We start from the raw sequence: 20,160 nt of genomic DNA, 5'->3' as shown, positions 1-20,160 counted from the left end.
CTGACCCTCTGACAGTGCGGCTCTCCCTCAGTACTGACCCTCTGACAGTGTGGCACTCCCTCAGTACTGACCCTCTGACAGTGCGGCACTCCCTCAGCACTGACCCTCTGACAGTGCGGCACTCCCTCAGTACTGACCCTCTGACAGTGCGGCACTCCCTCAGCACTGACCCTCTGACAGTGCGGCACTCCCTCAGCACTGACCCTCTGACAGTGCGGCACTCCCTCGGTACTGACCCTCTGACAGTGCGGCACTCCCTCAGTACTGACCCTCTGACAGTGCAGCACTCCCTCAGTACTGACCCTCTGACAGTGCAGCACTCCCTCAGTACTGACCCTCTGACAGTGCAGCACTCCCTCAGTACTGACCCTCTGACAGTGCGGCACTCCCTCAGTACTGACCCTCTGACAGTGCAGCACTCCCTCAGTACTGACCCTCTGACAGTGCAGCACTCCCTCAGTACTGACCCTCTGACAGTGCAGCCCTCCCTCAGTACTGACCCTCTGACAGTGCGGCACTCCCTCAGTACTGACCCTCTGACAGTGCGGCACTCCCTCAGCACTGACCCTCTGACAGTGCGGCACTCCCTCAGTACTGACCCTCTGACAGTGCGGCACTCCCTCAGCACTGACCCTCTGACAGTGCGGCACTCCCTCAGTACTGACCCTCTGACAGTGCAGCACTCCCTCAGCACTGACCCTCTGACAGTGCGGCTCTCCCTCAGTACTGACCCTCTGACAGTGCGGCACTCCCTCAGTACTGACCCTCTGACAGTGCGGCACTCCCTCAGCACTGACCCTCTGACAGTGCGGCACTCCCTCAGTACTGACCCTCTGACAGTGCGGCACTCCCTCAGTACTGACCCTCTGACAGTGCAGCACTCCCTCAGTACTGACCCTCTGACTCTGCGGCGCTCCCTCAGTATTGACCCTCTGACAGTGCGGCACTCCCTCAGTACTGACCCTCTGTCAGTGCGGCACTCCCTCAGTACTGACCCTCTGACAGTGCGGCACTCCCTCAGTACTGACCCTCTGACAGTGCGGCACTCCCTCAGTACTGACCCTCTGACAGTGCGGCACTCCCTCAGTACTGACCCTCTGACAGTGCGGCACTCCCTCAGCACTGACCCTCTGACAGTGCGGCACTCCCTCAGCACTGACCCTCTGACAGTGCGGCACTCCCTCGGTACTGACCCTCTGACAGTGCGGCACTCCATCAGTACTGACCCTCTGACAGTGCAGCACTCCCTCAGTACTGACCCTCTGACAGTGCATCACTCCCTCAGTACTGACCCTCTGACAGTTCAGCGCTCCCTCAGTACTGACCCTCTGACAGTGCGGCACTTTCTCAGTACTGACCCTCTGACAGTGCGGCACTCCCTCAGTACTGACCCTCTGACAGTGCGGCACTCCCTCGGTAGTGACCCTCTGACAGTGCGGCGCTCCCTCAGTACTGACCCTCTGACAGTGCAGCACTCCCTCAGTACTGACCCTCTGACAGTGCAGCACTCCCTCAGTACTGACCCTCTGACAGTGCAGCACTCCCTCAGTACTGACCCTCTGACAGTGCGGCGCTCCCTCAGTACTGACTCTCCGACAGTGCGGCACTTCCTCAGTACTGACCCGCTGACAGTGCGGCACTCCCTCAGTACTGACCCTCTGACAGTGCGGCACTCCCTCAGTACTGACCCTCTGACAGTGCGGCACTCCCTCAGTACTGACCCTCTGACAGTGCGGCACTCCCTCAGTACTGAGCCTCTGACAGTGCGGCGCTCCCTCAGTACTGACCCTCTGACAGTGCGGCACTCCCTCAGTACTGACCCTCTGACAGTGCGGCACTCCCTCAGCACTGACCCTCTGACAGTGCGGCACTCCCTCAGCACTGACCCTCTGACAGTGCGGCACTCCCTCAGTACTGACCCTCTGACAGTGCGGCACTCCCTCAGTACTGACCCTCTGACAGTGCGACACTCCCTCAGTACTGACCCTCTGACAGTGCGGCACTCCCTCAGTACTGACCCTCTGACAGTGCGGCACTCCCTCAGTACTGACCCTCTGACTGTGCGGCGCTCCCTCAGTACTGACTCTCTGACAGTGCGGCGCTCCCTCAGTACTGACCCTCTGACAGTGCAGCACTCCCTCAGTACTGACCCTCTGACAGTGCAGCACTCCCTCAGTACTGACCCTCTGACAGTGCAGCACTCCCTCAGTACTGACCCTCTGACAGTGCAGCACTCCCTCAGTACTGACCCTCTGACAGTGCGGCGCTCCCTCAGTACTGACTCTCCGACAGTGCGGCACTCCCTCAGTACTGACCCTCTGACAGTGCGGCACTCCCTCAGTACTGACCCTCTGACAGTGCGGCACTCCCTCAGTACTGACCCTCTGACAGTGCGGCGCTCCCTCAGTACTGACCCTCTGACAGTGCGGCGCTCCCTCAGTACTGACCCTCTGACAGTGCGGCACTCCCTCAGTCCTGACCCTCTGACAGTGCGGCACTCCCTCAGTACTGACCCTCTGACAGTGCGGCACTCCCTCAGTACTGACCCTCTGACAGTGCAGCACTCCCTCAGTACTGACCCTCTGACAGTGCGGCACTCCCTCAGTACTGACCCTCTGACAGTGCAGCGCTCCCTCAGTACTGACCCTCTGACAGTGCGGCACTCCCTCAGTACTGACCCACTGACAGTGCGGCACTCCCTCAGTACTGACCCTCCAACAGTGCGTCACTCGCTCAGTACTGACCCTCTGACAGTGCAGCACTCCCTCAGTACTGACCCTCTGACAGTGCGGCGCTCCCTCAGTACTGACCCTCTGACAGTGCGGCGCTCCCTCAGTACTGACCCTCTGACAGTGCGGCGCTCCCTCAGTACTGACCCTCTGACAGTGCGGCACTCCCTCAGTACTGACCCTCTGACAGTGCGGCACTCCCTCAGTACTGACCCTCTGACAGTGCGGCACTCCCTCAGCACTGACCCTCTGACAGTGCAGCACTCCCTCAGTACTGACCCTCTGACAGTGCGGCACTCCCTCAGTACTGACCCTCTGACAGTGCAGCACTCCCTCAGTACTGACCCTCTGACAGTGCGGCGCTCCCTCAGTACTGACCCTCTGACAGTGCAGCTCTCCCTCAGTACTGACCCTCTGACAGTGCAGCACTCCCTCAGTACTGACCCTCTGACAGTGCAGCTCTCCCTCAGTACTGACCCTCTGACAGTGCGGCACTCCCTCAGTACTGACCCTCTGACAGTGCAGCTCTCCCTCAGTACTGACCCTCTGACAGTGCAGCACTCCCTCACTACTGACCCTCTGACAGTGCAGCACTCCCTCAGTACTGACCCTCTGACAGTGCGGCACTCCCTCAGTACTGACCCTCTGACAGTGCGGCGCTCCCTCAGTACTGACCCTCTGACAGTGCGGCACTCCCTCAGTACTGACCCTCTGACAGTGCGGCACTCCCTCAGTATTGACCCTCTGACAGTGCGGCACTCCCTCAGTACTGACCCTCTGACAGTGCGGCCCTCCCTCAGTACTGACCCTCTGACAGTGCGGCACTCCCTCAGTACTGACCCTCTGACAGTGCAGCACTCCCTCAGTACTGACCCTCTGACAGTGCGGCACTCCCTCAGTACTGACCCTCTGACAGTGCAGCACTCCCTCAGTACTGACCCTCTGACAGTGCAGCACTCCCTCAGTACTGACTCTCTGACAGTGCAGCTCATGGGGTGAGTCCCGAGCTGGTGCTGGGATTGTGGACTGACGCCCGGCTGCATTTGTGTTTCAGACTCTCTGGAAATCCTCCCTTTTATGACGATTCCGAAGATGAGGAAAATGAAAACCATAATCGTGCAATATTCCGCAAGATCCTGGCTGGCGATTTCGAGTTTGACGCACCGTACTGGCTGGACATCTCGGGCGCAGGTGCGATGTGGGCGCAGGTGCGATGTGGGCGCAGGTGCGATGTGGGCGCAGCTGCGATGTGGGCGCAGCTGCGATGTGGGCGTACTGGCAACGTCGGCGAGGAGAACGACTAACTCCACAACGAAGGCTTGGGGTGGGCCGAGGGGCCTACTCCAGCTGGAAACCATTCGTCCTGGGAGGGGCTTATTCACAGTGGGGGGGACGTACTAATGTTGGTGTGGCCTTACATGTGGGAGGAGAGAACTAATTGCGGGAGGGGTTTATTCAATTCAGGGCGTGGCCTATTATTCACTGGGACTGGTTTGCAGTGGGAGGGACTATTCATGGTGGGAGGGCCTCCCTCATTTTGGGGGAGTGGCGTCCTCATTTTACGAGGGTCCTAAGCTGTATGGGCGGGGCCTGTGCATTGGGGCGGGGCCTGTGCATTGGGGCGGGGCCTGTGCATTGGGGCGGGGCCTGTGCATTGGGGCGGGGCCTGTGCATTGGGGCGGGGCCTGTGCATTGGGGCAGGGCCTGTGCATTGGGGCGGGCCTGTGCATTGGGGCGGGGCCTGTGCATTGGGGCGGGGCCTGTGCATTGGGGCGGGCCTGTGCATTGGGGCGGGCCTGTGCATTGGGGCGGGGCCTGTGCATTGGGGCAGGGCCTGTGCATTGGGGCGGGCCTGTGCATTGGGGCGGGGCCTGTGCATTGGGGCGGGGCCTGTGCATTGGGGCGGGGCCTGTGCTTTGGGGCAGGGCCTGTGAATTGGGGCAGGCCTGTGCATTGGGGCGGGGCCTGTGCTTTGGGGCGGGGCCTGTGAATTGGGGCGGGCCTGTGCATTGGGGCGGGGCCTGTGTATTGGGATGGGGCCTGTGCATTAGGATGGGGCCTGTGCATTGGAGTGTAGTATATTCTTGGGGGTGTGGTCTAATCATTGTGGGTGTGGTCTAATCATTGGAGGTGTGGACCAGTTGATGGGGGTGTGGTCTAATCATTGGAGGTGTCGTCTAATTATTGGGGGTGTGGTCTATTCATTGGGGGTGTGGTCTAATCATTGAGTGTGTGGTTTAAAAAGGGGGTTTAATTAGATGGGGTATTAGATCATTTCTGCCCCCACCCCCACCTCCACCCCCACCACCTCTCCCACCCTCCCACACCACCCCCACCTCGACCACCCCCACCCCAACCCTCACTCTTAACCCACCACCACTCTCGCCCCCACCACCACCACCCCCACCCCCACCACCAGCCTCACCTCCACCCTCCCACCCCCAACCTCAGTCTGACCCCCACCCCCACCCTCACCCTCACCCTCGCCCTCACCCTCACCCTCGCCCCCACCCCCAACCTCACTCTCACCCTCGCCCTCGCACCCACACCACCCCCAACCTCACCCCCCCATCCCAACACCGTCCCTCACACTCCCACCCCCACCCTCCCACCCTCCCCCTCACCCACACCCCCACCCTCACCCTCACCCCCACCCTCTCCCTCACCCTCACCCCCACCCTCGCCCCCACACCCACACCACCCACACCCTCACCCCCCACCCCAACCCCGACCCTCACTCCCACCCCCACCCCCCTACCCTCGCCCTCATCCCCTGCACCCCCACCCCACCCCTTCCTCACCTCCACCAATGACCCCACCCTCACCCCCACCACCCTCACCCCCACCACCCTCACCCCCACCCTCACCCCCATCCTCACCCTCACCTCCATCCTCACCCTCACCTCCATCCTCACCCTCACCTCCACTCCCACCCTCACCCCTACCCTCACCCTTGACCTCACCCCCACCCCCACCCCACCCCACCCTCAACCCCACCCAGACCCTCACCCCCACCCTCACCCCCACCCTCACCCCCACCCTGACCCCCACCCCCTCCCTCACCCCCACCCTGACCCCCACCCCCTCCCTCACCCCCACCCCTCCCTCACCCCAATCCTTCACCCCCACCCTTCACCCCCACCCTTCACCCCCACCACCCTCATCCCCACCCCCACCCTCGACCCCACCCCAACCCTTCACCCCACCACCCTCACCCCCACCCTCAACCCCACCCAATCCCTCGCCCCCACCTATACCTCGACCCCACCCCTCCCTTACGCCCACCCCACCCCCACCCTCGCCCCCACCCCAGCACCCTCACCCCCACCCCCACCCTCACCGACATGCCCAACCCCACCCCCAACCACACTCCCAACCCCACCCTCACCCCCACCCCCACCCTCACTCCCACCACGCTCATGCTCACCCCCACCCTCACTCTCACCCCCACCCTCACTCTCACCCCCACCCACACCCCCAACCCACCCTCACCCTCACCCCCACCCTCACCCCCACCCTCACCCCCACCCTCACCCCCACCCCACCACCCCATCCCACATCCACCCTCACCCCTCCACCCCCACCCCCACCCCCCGACCCTCACCCCCACCTGTTAGCCGTTTTAGTTGCTGTGAAATTAAGAGTCTAAAGTTCTTGTTCCTTTTCACCAAACACCATTTATTTCACTTCACAGCCTCTGCACAAAACTCTAACAACTCACCACCTGACAGAGGCCACCTGAAGCCCCTTTACATATCAGTGTCAATTAATGGATACTTCACATAAATGAGACAACTAATTGCAATGTCTCTTAATGCATCACTTAACACCACCACCCTCACCCCCAACCCCACCCCCACCCTCAACCCCACCCCCTCACTCACCCCCACCCCCACCACCCTCACCCCATCCTCATCCCCACCCTCGACACCACCCCCTCACTCACCCCCACCCCCTCACTCACCCCCACCCCCACCACCCTCACCCCCATCCTCACCCCCACCCTCGACCCGACCCCCTCCCTTACCCCCACCCCCTCCCTTACCTCCACCCCCACCCTCACCCCTGACCCCCCTCCTCCCTCACCCCCACCCTCACACCCACCTCACCCTCACCCCCACCCCCACCCCACCCCCACCCCACCCCCACCCTCACCCCTACCCTCACCCACAACCCCACCCTCACCCCCACCCGCACCCCCTCCCTCCCCCTCCCTCGACCACACCCTGACCCTCACCCCTACCACCATCACCCCCACCCTCACCCTCACCCCCACCCTCAACCTCACCCCCACCACCCTCACCCCCACCACCCTCACCCCCACCCTTGCCCCCACCCCCACCACCACCACCACCCTCACCCCTACCCTCACCCACAACCCCACCCCCACACTAACCCTCAGCCCCACCCACACCCTTGCCCCCACCCTCAACCCCACCCCCACCCCCACCCCCACCTTCACCCCTACACTCACCCACAACCCCACCCTCACTCCCACCCCCACCCCCACCCTCACCCCCACCCCCACCCCACCCTCACTCTCACCCCACCACCCCACCCCCACTCCCACCCTCACCCCCACACCCACCTTCACCCTCAGCCCCACCCACACCCTCGCCCCCACCACCCTCAACCACACTCTCACCCCCACCCTCACCCCTACCCTCACCCACAACCCCACCCTCAGCCCCACCCCACCCTCACTCTCACCCCACCACCCCACCCCCACCCTCACCCCCACCCCACCCCCACCCCACCCCCACCCTCACCCCCACCCCACCCCCACCCACACCCTCGCCCTCACCCCCACTCTCACGCTCACCCCCACCCTCATTCTCACCCCCCCACCCTCACCCCCCCACCCTCCCCCCCCTCCCCCTCACTCACCCCTACCCTCACCCTCACACACCCCCACCCTCATCCTCACCCCCTCCCTCCCCCTCCCTCGACCACACCCTGACCCTCACCCCCACCACCATCACCCCCACCCTCACCCTCAGCCCCACCCCACCCTCACTCTCACCCCACCACCCCACCCTCACCCCCACCCACCCTGACCCTCAGCCCCACCCACACCCTCACCCCCACCCCCACCCTCACCCCTACCCTCACCCACAACCCCACTCTCACGCTCACCCCCACCCTCATTCTCACCCCCCCACCCTCACCCCCCCACCCTCACCCCCCTCCCCCTCACTCACCCCAACCCTCACCCTCACCCCCACCCTCATCCTCACCCCCTCCCTCCCCCTCCCTCGACCACACCCTGACCCTCACCCCCACCACCATCACCCCCACCCTCACCCTCACCCTCACCCCCACCATCCTCACCCCCACCACCCCCACCCCCACCCTCACCCTACCCTCACCCTTAACCCCACCCTCACTCACCCCCACCTCTACGGCCCACCCTCCGGGCAATTGTGATGTTTTCCTGTTGGGAATCTGGGATTCCGGCCTCACCTCCTGGTTCTTTTCCCTTTCAGCCAAAGACCTGGTGTGTCGGCTGCTGGAGGTGGATCAGGAGCAGAGAGCCTCGGCCCCCGAGGGCCTGACCCACACCTGGTGAGTTAGGGCAGGTCTGGGCGAGGGAACGACACACACACTCACACACACTCACACACACACACACTCACACACACACCCACACTGACACACACTCCCACACAGACACACACACTGACACACACACACACACAGACACACTCACACTGACACCCACCCACACTGACACACACCCCCACACTGACACACACACTCACACTGACACACACACTGACACACACACACTCACTCAGTCACACACACACACTCACACACCCACACTGACACACACACACACACACACTGACACTCACACACTCACACAAACACACACTCATAAAGTCACACACACACTCACTCACACACACACTCACAGTCACACCCACACCCACACACTCACACACACACACACTCACACACACACACACTCACACACACACCCACACTGACACACACTCCCACACAGACACACACACTGACACACACACACACACACAGACACACTCACACTGACACCCACCCACACTGACACACACCCCCACACTGACACACACACACTCACACTGACACACACACTGACACACACACACTCACTCAGTCACACACACACACTCACACACCCACACTGACACTCACACACCCACACACTCACACAAACACACACTCATAAAGTCACACACACACTCACACACACACTCACAGTCACACCCACACTGACACACCCACACTCACACAGTCACACACACACACTCACACAGTCACACACACACACACACTGACACTCACGCACCCACACACTCACACAAACACACACTCACACACACTCACACAGTCTCACACACACACTCACAGTCACTCACACTCAGTCACACACACACACACAGTCACTCACGCACACACACACTCACAGTCACACACACAATCACAGTCACACACACAATCACACTCACGCACACACACACACCCACACTGACTCACACACACGCACTCAGACACACACACTCACAGCGACACACACTCACACACTGTTGTACGTTTTCTCTACTATTTGGTGTTTTCTGTGGCTCTGTTCCAATTATGGCAATCCGTGAATTTGCCTTCTTTCTATATTGTCTATGTCCGAATGCTGAGAGTCGCCAGGTATCGAATGATACCCCCACAAGTTTCAACCAGCTATCGATCAATGAGCCAAACACCAGTTAGTTAGTTCTGGGTCAGGGGTACTTTATTTACACACAATTAGTCATGCAACATAAACACTACTAGTTAACTACACCTATCGGCTATGACAACCTGTACTTAACTTCGGGCACCTGGCTTAGGTCAGGAAACAGTGGCCGCTGTTCGATTCTGGATCTATCTGGTCCAAAGGACTAACTGCTGCTCAGCTGGGCTCATCCGTCTGGTCGCGAGCGTTGAACTTGGACCTGCGTCTGGTGTTGCTGCGATTGGAGATGTCCGTGACCGGGGTACCAGGACCAAGAGAGGACGAACATATGGCGAACTCTTCCTTTATACTTGGGGGCTTTTGTGTTCTTTTGGGCGGCCCTTCAGTTTGGGCCTCATTGATTGGGTGATCCCTGATTCCTAACCAATAAGTGGGCGGGGATCTGGATGGCTGAGCCTGTCCCAAGCGGTCAGTGACACCGTTGTTTGCGTTTCCCTTGAACAGGGAGTGGCGCTGAAATGTCTGGGACTGTCCCGGTCGCTCGAGTACCAGTCCTTTGTGTTGGGGGAGATGGGCCATCACCTGCTAATCGGCCTGATTAACATGCTAATGGGACGGGGTTTCGAAACCGTCTGGATTTTGCTGACAAATATGCAGTTCAGGCTCTGAGCCTGCCTGAGTCTTGGCTTGTCCATTTTACCCATCAGTCATTGCAAGTTGCTCTGTACCTAGTTGGAAGTGGCCGTCCCACATGGCTACAACACACTCACACACTGACACACACACTGACACTCTCTCTCACACACACACAGACACACACACACTGACACACACACAAGGAAGATCCCAGCCTCCAACCCAAGGATGTGGGTGGGTGAGTGCTGGTGATGTAGTGAGGACCCACAAGTATTGGCCTCAGTGCCTGCCGGGACCGACACAGGAGTGAGGGGCAGGGGCAGAGGTGCTTCCTCCCCTTGTCGAATAGCCCGGGTGGAGGCGAGCTGGGCCCGTGGTACAGGCAGGTCCTCCGGGCGGGTGGAGGAAGCTGACCCGAGATTGGGAAAGGGGGTGAGAAGGAAAGGGGAGGCCTGGATTGCCTGGGCACCCACGGAGCTCCGAGGAGGGGGCATCCGGCCGATCTCGCTGTGCCTCAGTCGTCTGCTTTGCTTCTCCCAGGATCTCTGGAAGTGCCGCCCTGGAGAAGAACCTGAAACTCGGAGTCTGCGCCCAGATCGAGAAAAACTTCGCCAAGGCCAAGTGGAAGGTACGGTAGAATGGCAGGGGTCAGGAAGCGAGGGTGGGTGGGGAGGAGGGGTGTGCGCGCGGACAAACCCTCGGACAGAAGCCCCCTGTCGATAGCGAGACGGTTTTCAGGTTTCCAGTGGGGACAGGGCTTCAGGGTGGCATGTGATGCCTGCGCTTAGTCGAATAGCCGATTGGTGCCCACCATCCAGATTTTGGTACATTCCACAAACACATGAGACATGGTGTTGGGGAGGGCGGCGGTGGGGTGCAGGAGAACAACAGTCCGAGATGCACGTCACACCGATCGACGCCAAGCTCCATCTGGAGGTTGCAGCTCGTGGCTCCTGAGTGGACGTCTGGGGGTTAACAGGAGAGCCCAGGGAACAGGCTGGTCCCCTGCTACCACCTGCTGGGCAACCAGTGTCACAGCAGTCCCAGTCAGAGGGAGGTGGCGAGCTTTACTCTGTATCTAACCCCGTGAACCAGGGCAAGTGATAGATTTGTTAGTGGGGGAGCATTTTGGAGATAGTGACCACAATTCTGTGACTTTCACTTTAGTAATGGAGAGGGATAGGTGCGTGCAACAGGGCAAGGTTTACAATTGGGGGAAGGGTAAATACGATGTTGTCAGACAAGAATTGAAGTGCATAATTTGGGAACATAGGCTGTCAGGGAAGGACACAAGTGAAATGTGGAACTTGTTCAAGGAACAGGTACTACGTGTCCTTGATATGTATGTCCCTGTCAGGCAGGGAAGAGATGGTCGAGTGAGGGAACCATGGTTGACAAGAGAGGTTGAATGTCTTGTTAAGAGGAAAAAGGAGACTTATGTAAGGCTGAGGAAACAAGGTTCAGACAGGGCATTGGAGGGATAAAAGATAGCCAGGAGGGAACTGAAGAAAGGGATTAGGAGAGCTAAGAGAGGGCATGAACAATCTTTGGCGGGTAGGATCAAGGAAAACCCCAAGGCCTTTTACACATATGTGAGAAATATGAGAATGACTAGAGCGAGGGTAGGTCCGATCAAGGACAGTAGCGGGAGATTGTGTATTGAGTCTGAAGAGATAGGAGAGGTCTTGAACGAGTACTTTTCTTCTGTATTTACAAATGAGAGGGGCCATATTGTTGGAGAGGACAGTGTGAAACAGACTGGTAAGCTCGAGGAAATACTTGTTAGGAAGGAAGATGTGTTGGGCATTTTGAAAAACTTGAGGATAGACAAGTCCCCCGGGCCTGACGGGATATATCCAAGGATTCTATGGGAAGCAAGAGACGAAATTGCAGAACCGTTGGCAATGATCTTTTCGTCCTCACTGTCAACAGGGGTGGTACCAGGGGATTGGAGAGTGGCGAATGTCGTGCCCCTGGGAATTACAGGCCAGTTAGTCTTACTTCGGTGGTAGGCAAAGTAATGGAAAGGGTACTGAAGGATAGGATTTCTGAGCATCTGGAAAGACACTTGCTTTATTAGGAATAGTCAGCACGGATTTGTGAGGGGTAGGTCTTGCCTTACAAGTCTTATTGAATTCTTTGAGGAGGTGACCAAGCATGTGGATGAAGGTAAAGCAGTGGATGTAGTGTACATGGATTTTAGTACGGCATTTGAAAAGGTTCCCCATGGTAGGCTTATGCAGAAAGTAAGGAGGCATGGGATAGTGGGAAATTTGGCCAGTTGGATAACAAACTGGCTAACCGATACTAGTCAGAGAGTGGTGGTGGATGGCAAATATTCAGCCTGGATCCCAGTTACCAGTGGCGTACCGCAGGGATCAGTTCTGGGTCCTCTGCTGTTTGTGATTTTCATTAATGACTTGGATGAGGGAGTTGAAGGGTGGGTCAGTAAATTTGCAGACGATACGAAGATTGGTGGAGTTGTGGATAGTAAGGAGGGCTGTTGTCGGCTGCAAAGAGACACAGATAGGATGCAGAGCTGGGCTGAGAAGTGGCAGATGGAGTTTAACCCTGAAAAGTGTGAGGTTGTCCATTTTGGAAGGACAAATATGAATACAGGGTTAACGGCAGAGTTCTTGGCAATGTGGAGGAGCAGAGAGATCTTGGGGTCTATGTTCATACATCTTTGAAAGTTGCCACTCAAGTGGATAGAGCTGTGAAGAAGGCCTATGGTGTGCTAGCGTTCATTAACAGAGGGATTGAATTTAAGAGCCGTGAGGTGATGATGCAGCTGTAAAAAACTTTGGTAAGGCCACATTTGGAGTACTGTGTACAGTTCTGGTCGCCTCATTTTAGGAAGGATGTGGAACCTTTGGAAAAGGTGCAAAGGAGATTTACCAGGATGTTGCCTGGAATGGAGAGTAGGTCTTACGAGGAAAGGTTGAGGGTGCTAGGCCTTTTCTCATTAGAACGGAGAAGGATGAGGGGCGACTTGATAGAGGTTTATCAGATGATCATGGGAATAGATAGAGTAGACAGTCAGAGACTTTTTCCCCGGGTGGAACAAACCATTAGAAGGGGACATAAATTTAAGGTGAAAGGTGGAAGATATAGGAGGGATATCAGAGGTCGGTTCTTTACCCAGAGAGTAGTGGGGGCATGGAATGCACTGCCTGTGGAAGTAGTTGAGTCGGAAACATTAGGGACCTTCAAGCAGCTATTGGATAGGTACATGGATTACGGTAGAATGATATGGTGTAGATTAATTTGTTCTTAAGGGCAGCACGGTAACATTGTGGATAGCATAATTGCTTCACAGCTCCAGGGTCCCACGTTCGATTCCGGCTTGGGTCACTGTCTGTGCGGAGTCTGCACATCCTCCCCGTGTGTGCGTGGGTTTCCTCCGGGTGCTCCGGTTTCTTCCCACAGTCCAAAGATGTGCAGGTTAGGTGGATTGGCCATGATAAATTGCCCTTAGTGTCCAAAATTGCCCTTAGTGTTGGGTAGGGTGCTCTTTCCAAGAGCCGGTGCAGACTCAATGGGCCGAATGGCCTCCTTCTGCACTGTAAATTCAATGATAATCTATGATTAATCAAGGACAAAGGTTCGGCACAACATCGTGGGCCGAAGGGACTGTTCTGTGCTGTATTTTTCTATGTTCTATGTTCTCTGTATCTAACCCCGTGTTGTACCTGTCCTGGGAGTGTTTGATGGGGACAGTGTAGAGGGAGCTTTACTCTGTATCTAACCCCGTGCTGTACCTGTCCTGGGAGTGTTTGATGGGGACAGTGTAGAGGGAGCTTTACTCTGTATCTAACTCCTTGATGTACCTGTCCTGGGAGTGTTTGATAGGGACAGTGTAGAGGGAGCTTTACTCTGTATCTAACTCTGTGCTGTACCTGTCCTGGGAGTGTTTGAAAGGGACAGTGTAGAGGGAGCTTAACTCTGTATCTAACCCTGTGCTGTACCTGTCCCGGGAGTGTTTGATGAGGACAGTGTAGAGGGAGCTTTACTCTGTATCTAACCCTGTGCTGTACCTGTCCTGGGAGTGTTTGATGAGGACAGTGTAGAGGGAGCTTTACTCTGTATCTAACCCCGTGCTGTACCTGTCCTGGGAGTGTTTGATGGGAACAGTGTAGAGGGAGCTTTACTCTGTATCTAACCCCGTGCTGTACCTGTCCTGGGAGTGTTTGATGAGGACAGTGTAGAGGGAGCTTTACTCTGTATCTAACCCCGTGCTGTACCTGTCCTGGGAGTGTTTGAAAGGGACAGTGTAGAGGGAGCTTTACTCTGTATCTAACCCCGTGCTGTACCTGTCCCGGGAGTGTTTGATGGGGACAGTGTAGAGGGAGCTTTACTCTGTATCTAACCCCGTGCTGTACCTGTCCTGAAAGTGTTTGATGGGGACAGTGTAAAGGGAGCTTCACTCTGTATCCAACCCTGTGCTGTACCTGTCCTGGGAGTGTTTGATGAGCACAGTGTAGAGGGAGCTTTACTCTGTATCTAACCCTGTGCTGTACCTGTCTTGGGAGTGTTTGATGGGGACAGTGTAGAGGGAGCTTTACTCTGTATCTAACCCCGTGCTGTACCTGTCCTGGGAGTGTTTGATGGGGACAGTATAGGGGGAGCTTTACACTGTATCTAACCCCGTGCTGTACCTGTCCTGGGAGTGTTTGATGGGGTCAGTGTAGAGGGAGCTTTACTCTGTCTCTAACCCCGTGCTGTACCTGTCCTGGGAGTGTTTGATGGGGACTGTGTAGAGGGAGCTTTACTCTGTATCTAACCCCGTGCTGTACCTGTCCTGGGAGTGTTTGATGTGGACAGTGTAGAGGGAGCTTTACTCTGTATCTAACCCCGTGCTGTACCTGTCCTGGGAGTGTTTGATGGGGACAGTGTAGAGGGAGCTTTACTCTGTATCTAACCCCGGTTTGTACCTGTCCTGGGAGTGTTTGATGGGGACAGTGTCGAGGGAGCTTTACTCAGTATCTAACCCCGTGCTGTACCTGTCCTGGGAGTGTTTGATGGGGACAGTGTAGAGGAAGCTTTACTCAGTATCTAACCCCGTGCTGTACCTGTCCTGGGAGTGTTTGATGGGGGCAGTGTAGAGGCAGCTTTACTCTGTATCTAACCCTGTGCTGTATCTGTCCCGGGAGTGTTTGATGGGGACAGTGTAGAGGGAGCTTTACTCTGTATCTAACCCCGTGCTGTACCTGTCCTGAAAGTGTTTGATGGGGACAGTGTAAAGGGAGCTTCACTCTGTATCTAACCCTGTGCTGTACCTGTCCTGGGAGTGTTTGAAAGGGACAGTGTAGAGGGAGCTTTACTCTGTATCTAACCCCGTGCTGTACCTGTCCTGGGAGTGTTTGAAAGGGACAGTGTAGAGGGAGCTTTACTCTGTATCTAACCCTGTGCTGTACCTGTCTTGGGAGTGTTTGATGGGGACAGTGTAAAGGGAGCTTTACTCTGTATCTAACGCCGTGCTGTACCTGTCTTGGGAGTGTTTGACGAGGACAGTGTAGAGGGAGCTTTACTCTGTATCTAACCCCGTGCTGTACCTGTCCTGGGAGTGTTTGATGGGGACAGTGTAGAGGGAGCTTTACTCTGTATCTAACCCCGTGGTATACCTGTCCTGGGAGTGTTTGATGGGGACAGTGTAGAGGGAGCTTTACTCTGTATCTAACCCCGTGCTGTACCTGTACTGGGAGTGTTTGATGGGGACAGTGTAGAGGGAGCTTTACTCTGTATCTAACCCCGTGCTGTACCTGTCCTGGGCGTGTTTGATGGGGACAGTGTAGAGGGAGCTTTACTCTGTATCTAACCCCGTGCTGTACCTGTACTGGGAGTGTTTGATGGGGACAGTGTAGAGGGAGCTTTACTCTGTATCTAACCCCGTGCTGTACCTGTCCTGGGAGTGTTTGATGGGGACAGTGTAGAGGGAGCTTTACTCTGTATCTAACCCCGTGCTGTACCTGTTCTGGGAGTGTTTGATGGGGACACTGTAGAGGGAGCTTTACTCTGTATCTAACCCCGCGCTGTACCTGTCCTGGGAGTGTTTGATGGGGTCAGTGTAGAGGGAGCTTTACTCTGCATCTAACCCCGTGCTGTACCTGTCCTGGGAGTGTTTGATGGGGACAGTGTAGAGGGAGCTTTACTCTGTATCTAACCCCGTGCTGTACCTGTCCTGGGAGTGTTTGACGGGGACAGTGTAGAGGGAGCTTTACTCTGCATCTAACCCCGTGCTGTACCTGTCCTGGGAGTGTTTGATGGGGACAGTGTAGAAGGAGCTTTACTCTGTATCTAACCCCGTGCTGTACCTGTCCTGGGAGTGTTTGATGGGGACAGTGTACAGGGAGCTTTACTCTATATCTAACCCCGTGCTGTACCTGTCCTGGGAGTGTTTGATGGGGACAGTGTAGAGGGAGCTTTACTCTGTATCTAACACCGTGTTGTCCCGGTTATAGAAAGCGATCCGTGCCACAACATTAATGCACCGTCTCCGAGCGGCAGAGAGACACTCATCGCAAAGCTCCGCCTCGAGCCCCCATTCCGTGGAGAAGATTCTCGCTGGAAGATTGGAGACGACCGATGTGGGAGAGGCCCCTCCCCCTCCCCCACAAACACTACGAGGAGATTCCACGGATTATCAGATGAACAGAGACTCCAGTCGGAAACACAGCTCAACATTACTGAGCAATGAATAGAGAGACAGAGAGAGAGACAGAGAGAGAGACAGAGAGACAGAGAGAGAGAGAGAGACAGAGAGAGAGAGAGAGAGAGAGACAGAGACAGAGAGACAGAGAGAGAGACAGACAGAGAGAGAGAGAGACAGAGAGAGAGAGAGAGAGACAGAGAGAGGGAGAGAGACAGAGACAGAGACAAAGAGAGACAGAGAGAGAGATACAGAGAGAGAGAGACAGAGAGAGAGAGACAGAGAGAGAGTGAGAGAGAGAGAGTGAGACAGAGAGAGAGAGACAGAGAGAGAGAGACAGAGAGAGAGAGACAGAGAGAGAGAGTGAGACAGCGACAAAGAGAGACAGAGAGAGAGAGACAGAGAGAGAGAGACAGAGAGAGAGAGACAGAGAGAGAGAGAGTGAGACAGCGACAAAGAGAGACAGAGAGAGAGAGACAGCGACAAAGAGAGAGAGACAGAGAGAGAGAGAGAGACCGAGACAGAGAGAGACCGAGAGAGAGACAGAGAGAGAGAGACAGAGAGAGAGACAGAGAGAGACAGAGAGAGACAGAGAGAGACAGAGCGAGACAGAGGGAGACAGAGAGAGAGAGAGACCGAGAGAGAGAGAGAGACAGAGAAAGAGAGAGAGACAAAGAGAGACAGAGAGAGACAGACAGAGAGAGACAGAGAGAGAGAGAGAGACAGATAGAGAGACAGAGAGAGAGAGAGAGAGAGAGAGAGAGAGAGAGACAGAGAGAGAGAGAGAGAGATAGTTGTCAGTTGGATGTGATGAGTGTGATATCTGTGACTCCCAGTCTCGGAATTTTTTATATGAATTTATTAGTTTTCAATGAATGTGTGAACAATTTCCTCTGAAGCAGATGTGAGGAATCATTGCCCCTTCCAGCACCCAGCCTGACAGGATGTTAGCCTCTCGATACTCCCCATCTCTCTCTCTCTGACTCTCCACATCTCCCTGTCTCTCTCCCCGTCTCCCACTCTCCCCGTCTCCCACTCTCCCCCGTCTCCCTCTCTCCCCCGTCTCCCTCTCTCCCCATCTCCCTCTCTCTCCCCCGTCTCCCTCTCTCTCCCCCGTCTCCCTCTCTCTACCCCGTCTCTCTCTCTGACTCTCCCCATCTCCCTGTCTCTCCCCTGTCTCCCTCTCTCCCCTGTCTCCCTCTCTCCCCCGTCTCCCTCTCTCTCCCCCGTCTCCCTCTCTCTCTGACTCTCCCCATCTCCCTCTCTCTCCTCCGTCTCCCTCTCCTCCGTCTCCCTCTCTCTCCTCCGTCTCCCTCTCTCTCTCCGTCTCCCTCTCTCTCCTCCGTCTCCCTCTCTCTCCTCCGTCTCCCTCTCTCTCCTCCGTCTCCCTCTCTCTCTCCGTCTCCCTCTCTCTCTCCGTCTCCCTCTCTCCCCGTCTCCCTCTCTCTATCACCGTCTCCCTCTCTCTCCCCGTCTCCATCGCTCTCCCCGTCTCCCTCGCTCTCCCCGTCTCCCTCTCTCTCCCCGTCTCCCTCCCTCTCTCCGTCTCCCTCCCTCTATCCCCGTCTCCCTCTCTCTATCCCCGTCTCCCTCTCTCTATCCCCGTCTCCCTCTCTCTATCCCCGTCTCCCTCTCTCTATCCCCGTCTCCCTCTCTCTATCCCCGTCTCCCTCTCTCTATCCCCGTCTCCCTCTCTCTATCCCCGTCTCCCTCTCTCTCCGTCTCCCTCTCTCCCCGTCTCCCTCGCTCTCCCCGTCTCCCTCGCTCTCCCCGTCTCCCTCGCTCTCCCCGTCTCCCTCGCTCTCCCCGTCTCCCTCGCTCTCCCCGTCTCCCTCGCTCTCCCCGTCTCCCTCGCTCTCCCCGTCTCCCTCGCTCTCCCAGTCACCCTCGCTCTCCCCGTCTACCTCTCGCTCTCTCCGTCTACCTCTCGTTCTCTCCGTCTACCTCTCGTTCTCTCCGTCTACCTCTCGTTCTCTCCGTCTCCCTCTCGTTCTCTCCGTCTCCCTCTCGTTCTCTCCGTCTCCCTCTCTCTCCGTCTCCCTCTCTCTCCGTCTCCCTCTCTCTCCCCGTCTCCCTCTCTCTCCCCGTCTCCCTCTCTCTCCCCGTCTCCCTCTCTCCCCGTCTCCCTCTCTCTCCCCGTCTCCCTCTCTCTCTCCCCGTCTCCCTCTCTCTCCCCGTCTCCCTCTCTCTCTCCCCGTCTCCCTCTCTCTCTCCCCGTCTCCCTCTCTCTCCCCGTCTCCCTCTCTCTCTCCGTCTCCCTCTCTCTCTCCGTCTCTCTCTCTCTCCGTCTCCCTCTCTCCCCGTCTCCCCGTCTCTCCCCGTCTCTCTCCCTCCGTCTCCCTCTCCCCGTCTCCCTCTCCCCGTCTCCCTCTCCCCGTCTCCCTCTCCCCGTCTCCCTCTCCCCGTCTCCCTCTCCCCGTCTCCCTCTCCCCGTCACCCTCTCCCCGTCACCCTCTCCCCGTCACCCTCTCCCCGTCTCCCTCGCTCTCCCCGTCTCCCTCGCTCTCCCCGTCTCCCTCTCTCCCCGTCACCCTCCCTCCCCGTCACCCTCCCTCCCCCTCTCCCCGTCTCCCTCTCTCCCCGTCTCCCTCTCTCCCCGTCTCCCTCTCTCCCTCTCCCCGTCTCCCTCTCCCCGTCTCCCTCTCCCCGTCTCCCTCTCCCCGTCTCCCTCTCCCCGTCTCCCTCTCCCCGTCACCCTCTCCCCGTCTCCCTCTCTCCCCCTCTCCCCGTCTCCCTCTCTCCCAGTCTCCCTCCCACCCCGTCTCCCTCTCTCTCCCCGTCTCCCTCTCTCTCCCCGTCTCCCTCTCTCTCCCCGTCTCCCTCTCTCTCCCCGTCTCCCTCTCTCTCCCCGTCTCCCTCTCTCCCCGTCTCCCTCTCTCTCCCCGTCTCCCTCGCTCTCCCCGTCTCCCTCGCTCTCCCCGTCTCCCTCGCTCTCCCCGTCTCCCCGTCTCCCTCGCTCTCCCCGTCTCCCTCGCTCTCCCCGTCTCCCTCGCTCTCCCCGTCTCCCTCTCTCCCCGTCTCCCTCTCTCTCCGTCTCCCTCTCTCTGTCCGTCTCCCTCTCTCTGCCCGTCTCCCTCTCTCTGCCCGTCTCCCTCTCTCTGCCCGTCTCCCTCTCTCTGCCCGTCTCCCTCTCTCTGCCCGTCTCCCTCTCTCTGCCCGTCTCCCTCTCTCTCCCCGTCTCCCTCTCTCTCCCCGTCTCCCTCTCTCTCCCCGTCTCCCTCTCTCTCCCCGTCTCCCTCTCTCTCTCTCCCCGTCTCTCTCTCTCCCCGTCTCCCTCTCTCCGTCTCTCCGGGCGTCTCCCCAGCCGTCACACATTTAGGAGCTGCGCACCTTGCAGCATCTGCTTTTCGATGTTGACGGTCAAAGAGAATAACCGCGCACTTCCCCAAATCTGCCGCCCTGCTGCCCACTGGCTGAACCTGCCCATATCTCTC

General features: G+C 57.7%; 1 protein-coding gene across 2 annotated transcripts in view; it reads left to right on the top strand.

The window, feature by feature from the left end:
• The window catches only part of LOC140398895 (caM kinase-like vesicle-associated protein), a 176,807-nt gene extending 158,932 nt beyond the window's left edge, over window positions 1–17,875 (top strand). For both annotated transcript variants that reach the window (XM_072487852.1, XM_072487853.1), the window contains 4 exons: window positions 3,784–3,920; window positions 8,216–8,294; window positions 10,618–10,705; window positions 16,539–17,875. In XM_072487852.1, coding sequence (XP_072343953.1) covers window positions 3,784–3,920; window positions 8,216–8,294; window positions 10,618–10,705; window positions 16,539–16,778 — 544 coding nt within the window. In that variant the 3' untranslated portion in view covers window positions 16,779–17,875. The remainder of the gene's footprint in view (window positions 1–3,783; window positions 3,921–8,215; window positions 8,295–10,617; window positions 10,706–16,538) is intronic.
• The last annotated feature ends 2,285 nt before the right edge of the window (window positions 17,876–20,160 follow it).

The sequence above is a fragment of the Scyliorhinus torazame genome, chromosome 22 (genome assembly GCF_047496885.1).
Source record: "Scyliorhinus torazame isolate Kashiwa2021f chromosome 22, sScyTor2.1, whole genome shotgun sequence".
Lineage (NCBI taxonomy): Eukaryota > Metazoa > Chordata > Chondrichthyes > Carcharhiniformes > Scyliorhinidae > Scyliorhinus > Scyliorhinus torazame.
The sequence above is the reverse complement of the archived record's forward strand: the minus strand, read 5'-3'. Positions and strand labels throughout refer to the sequence as shown.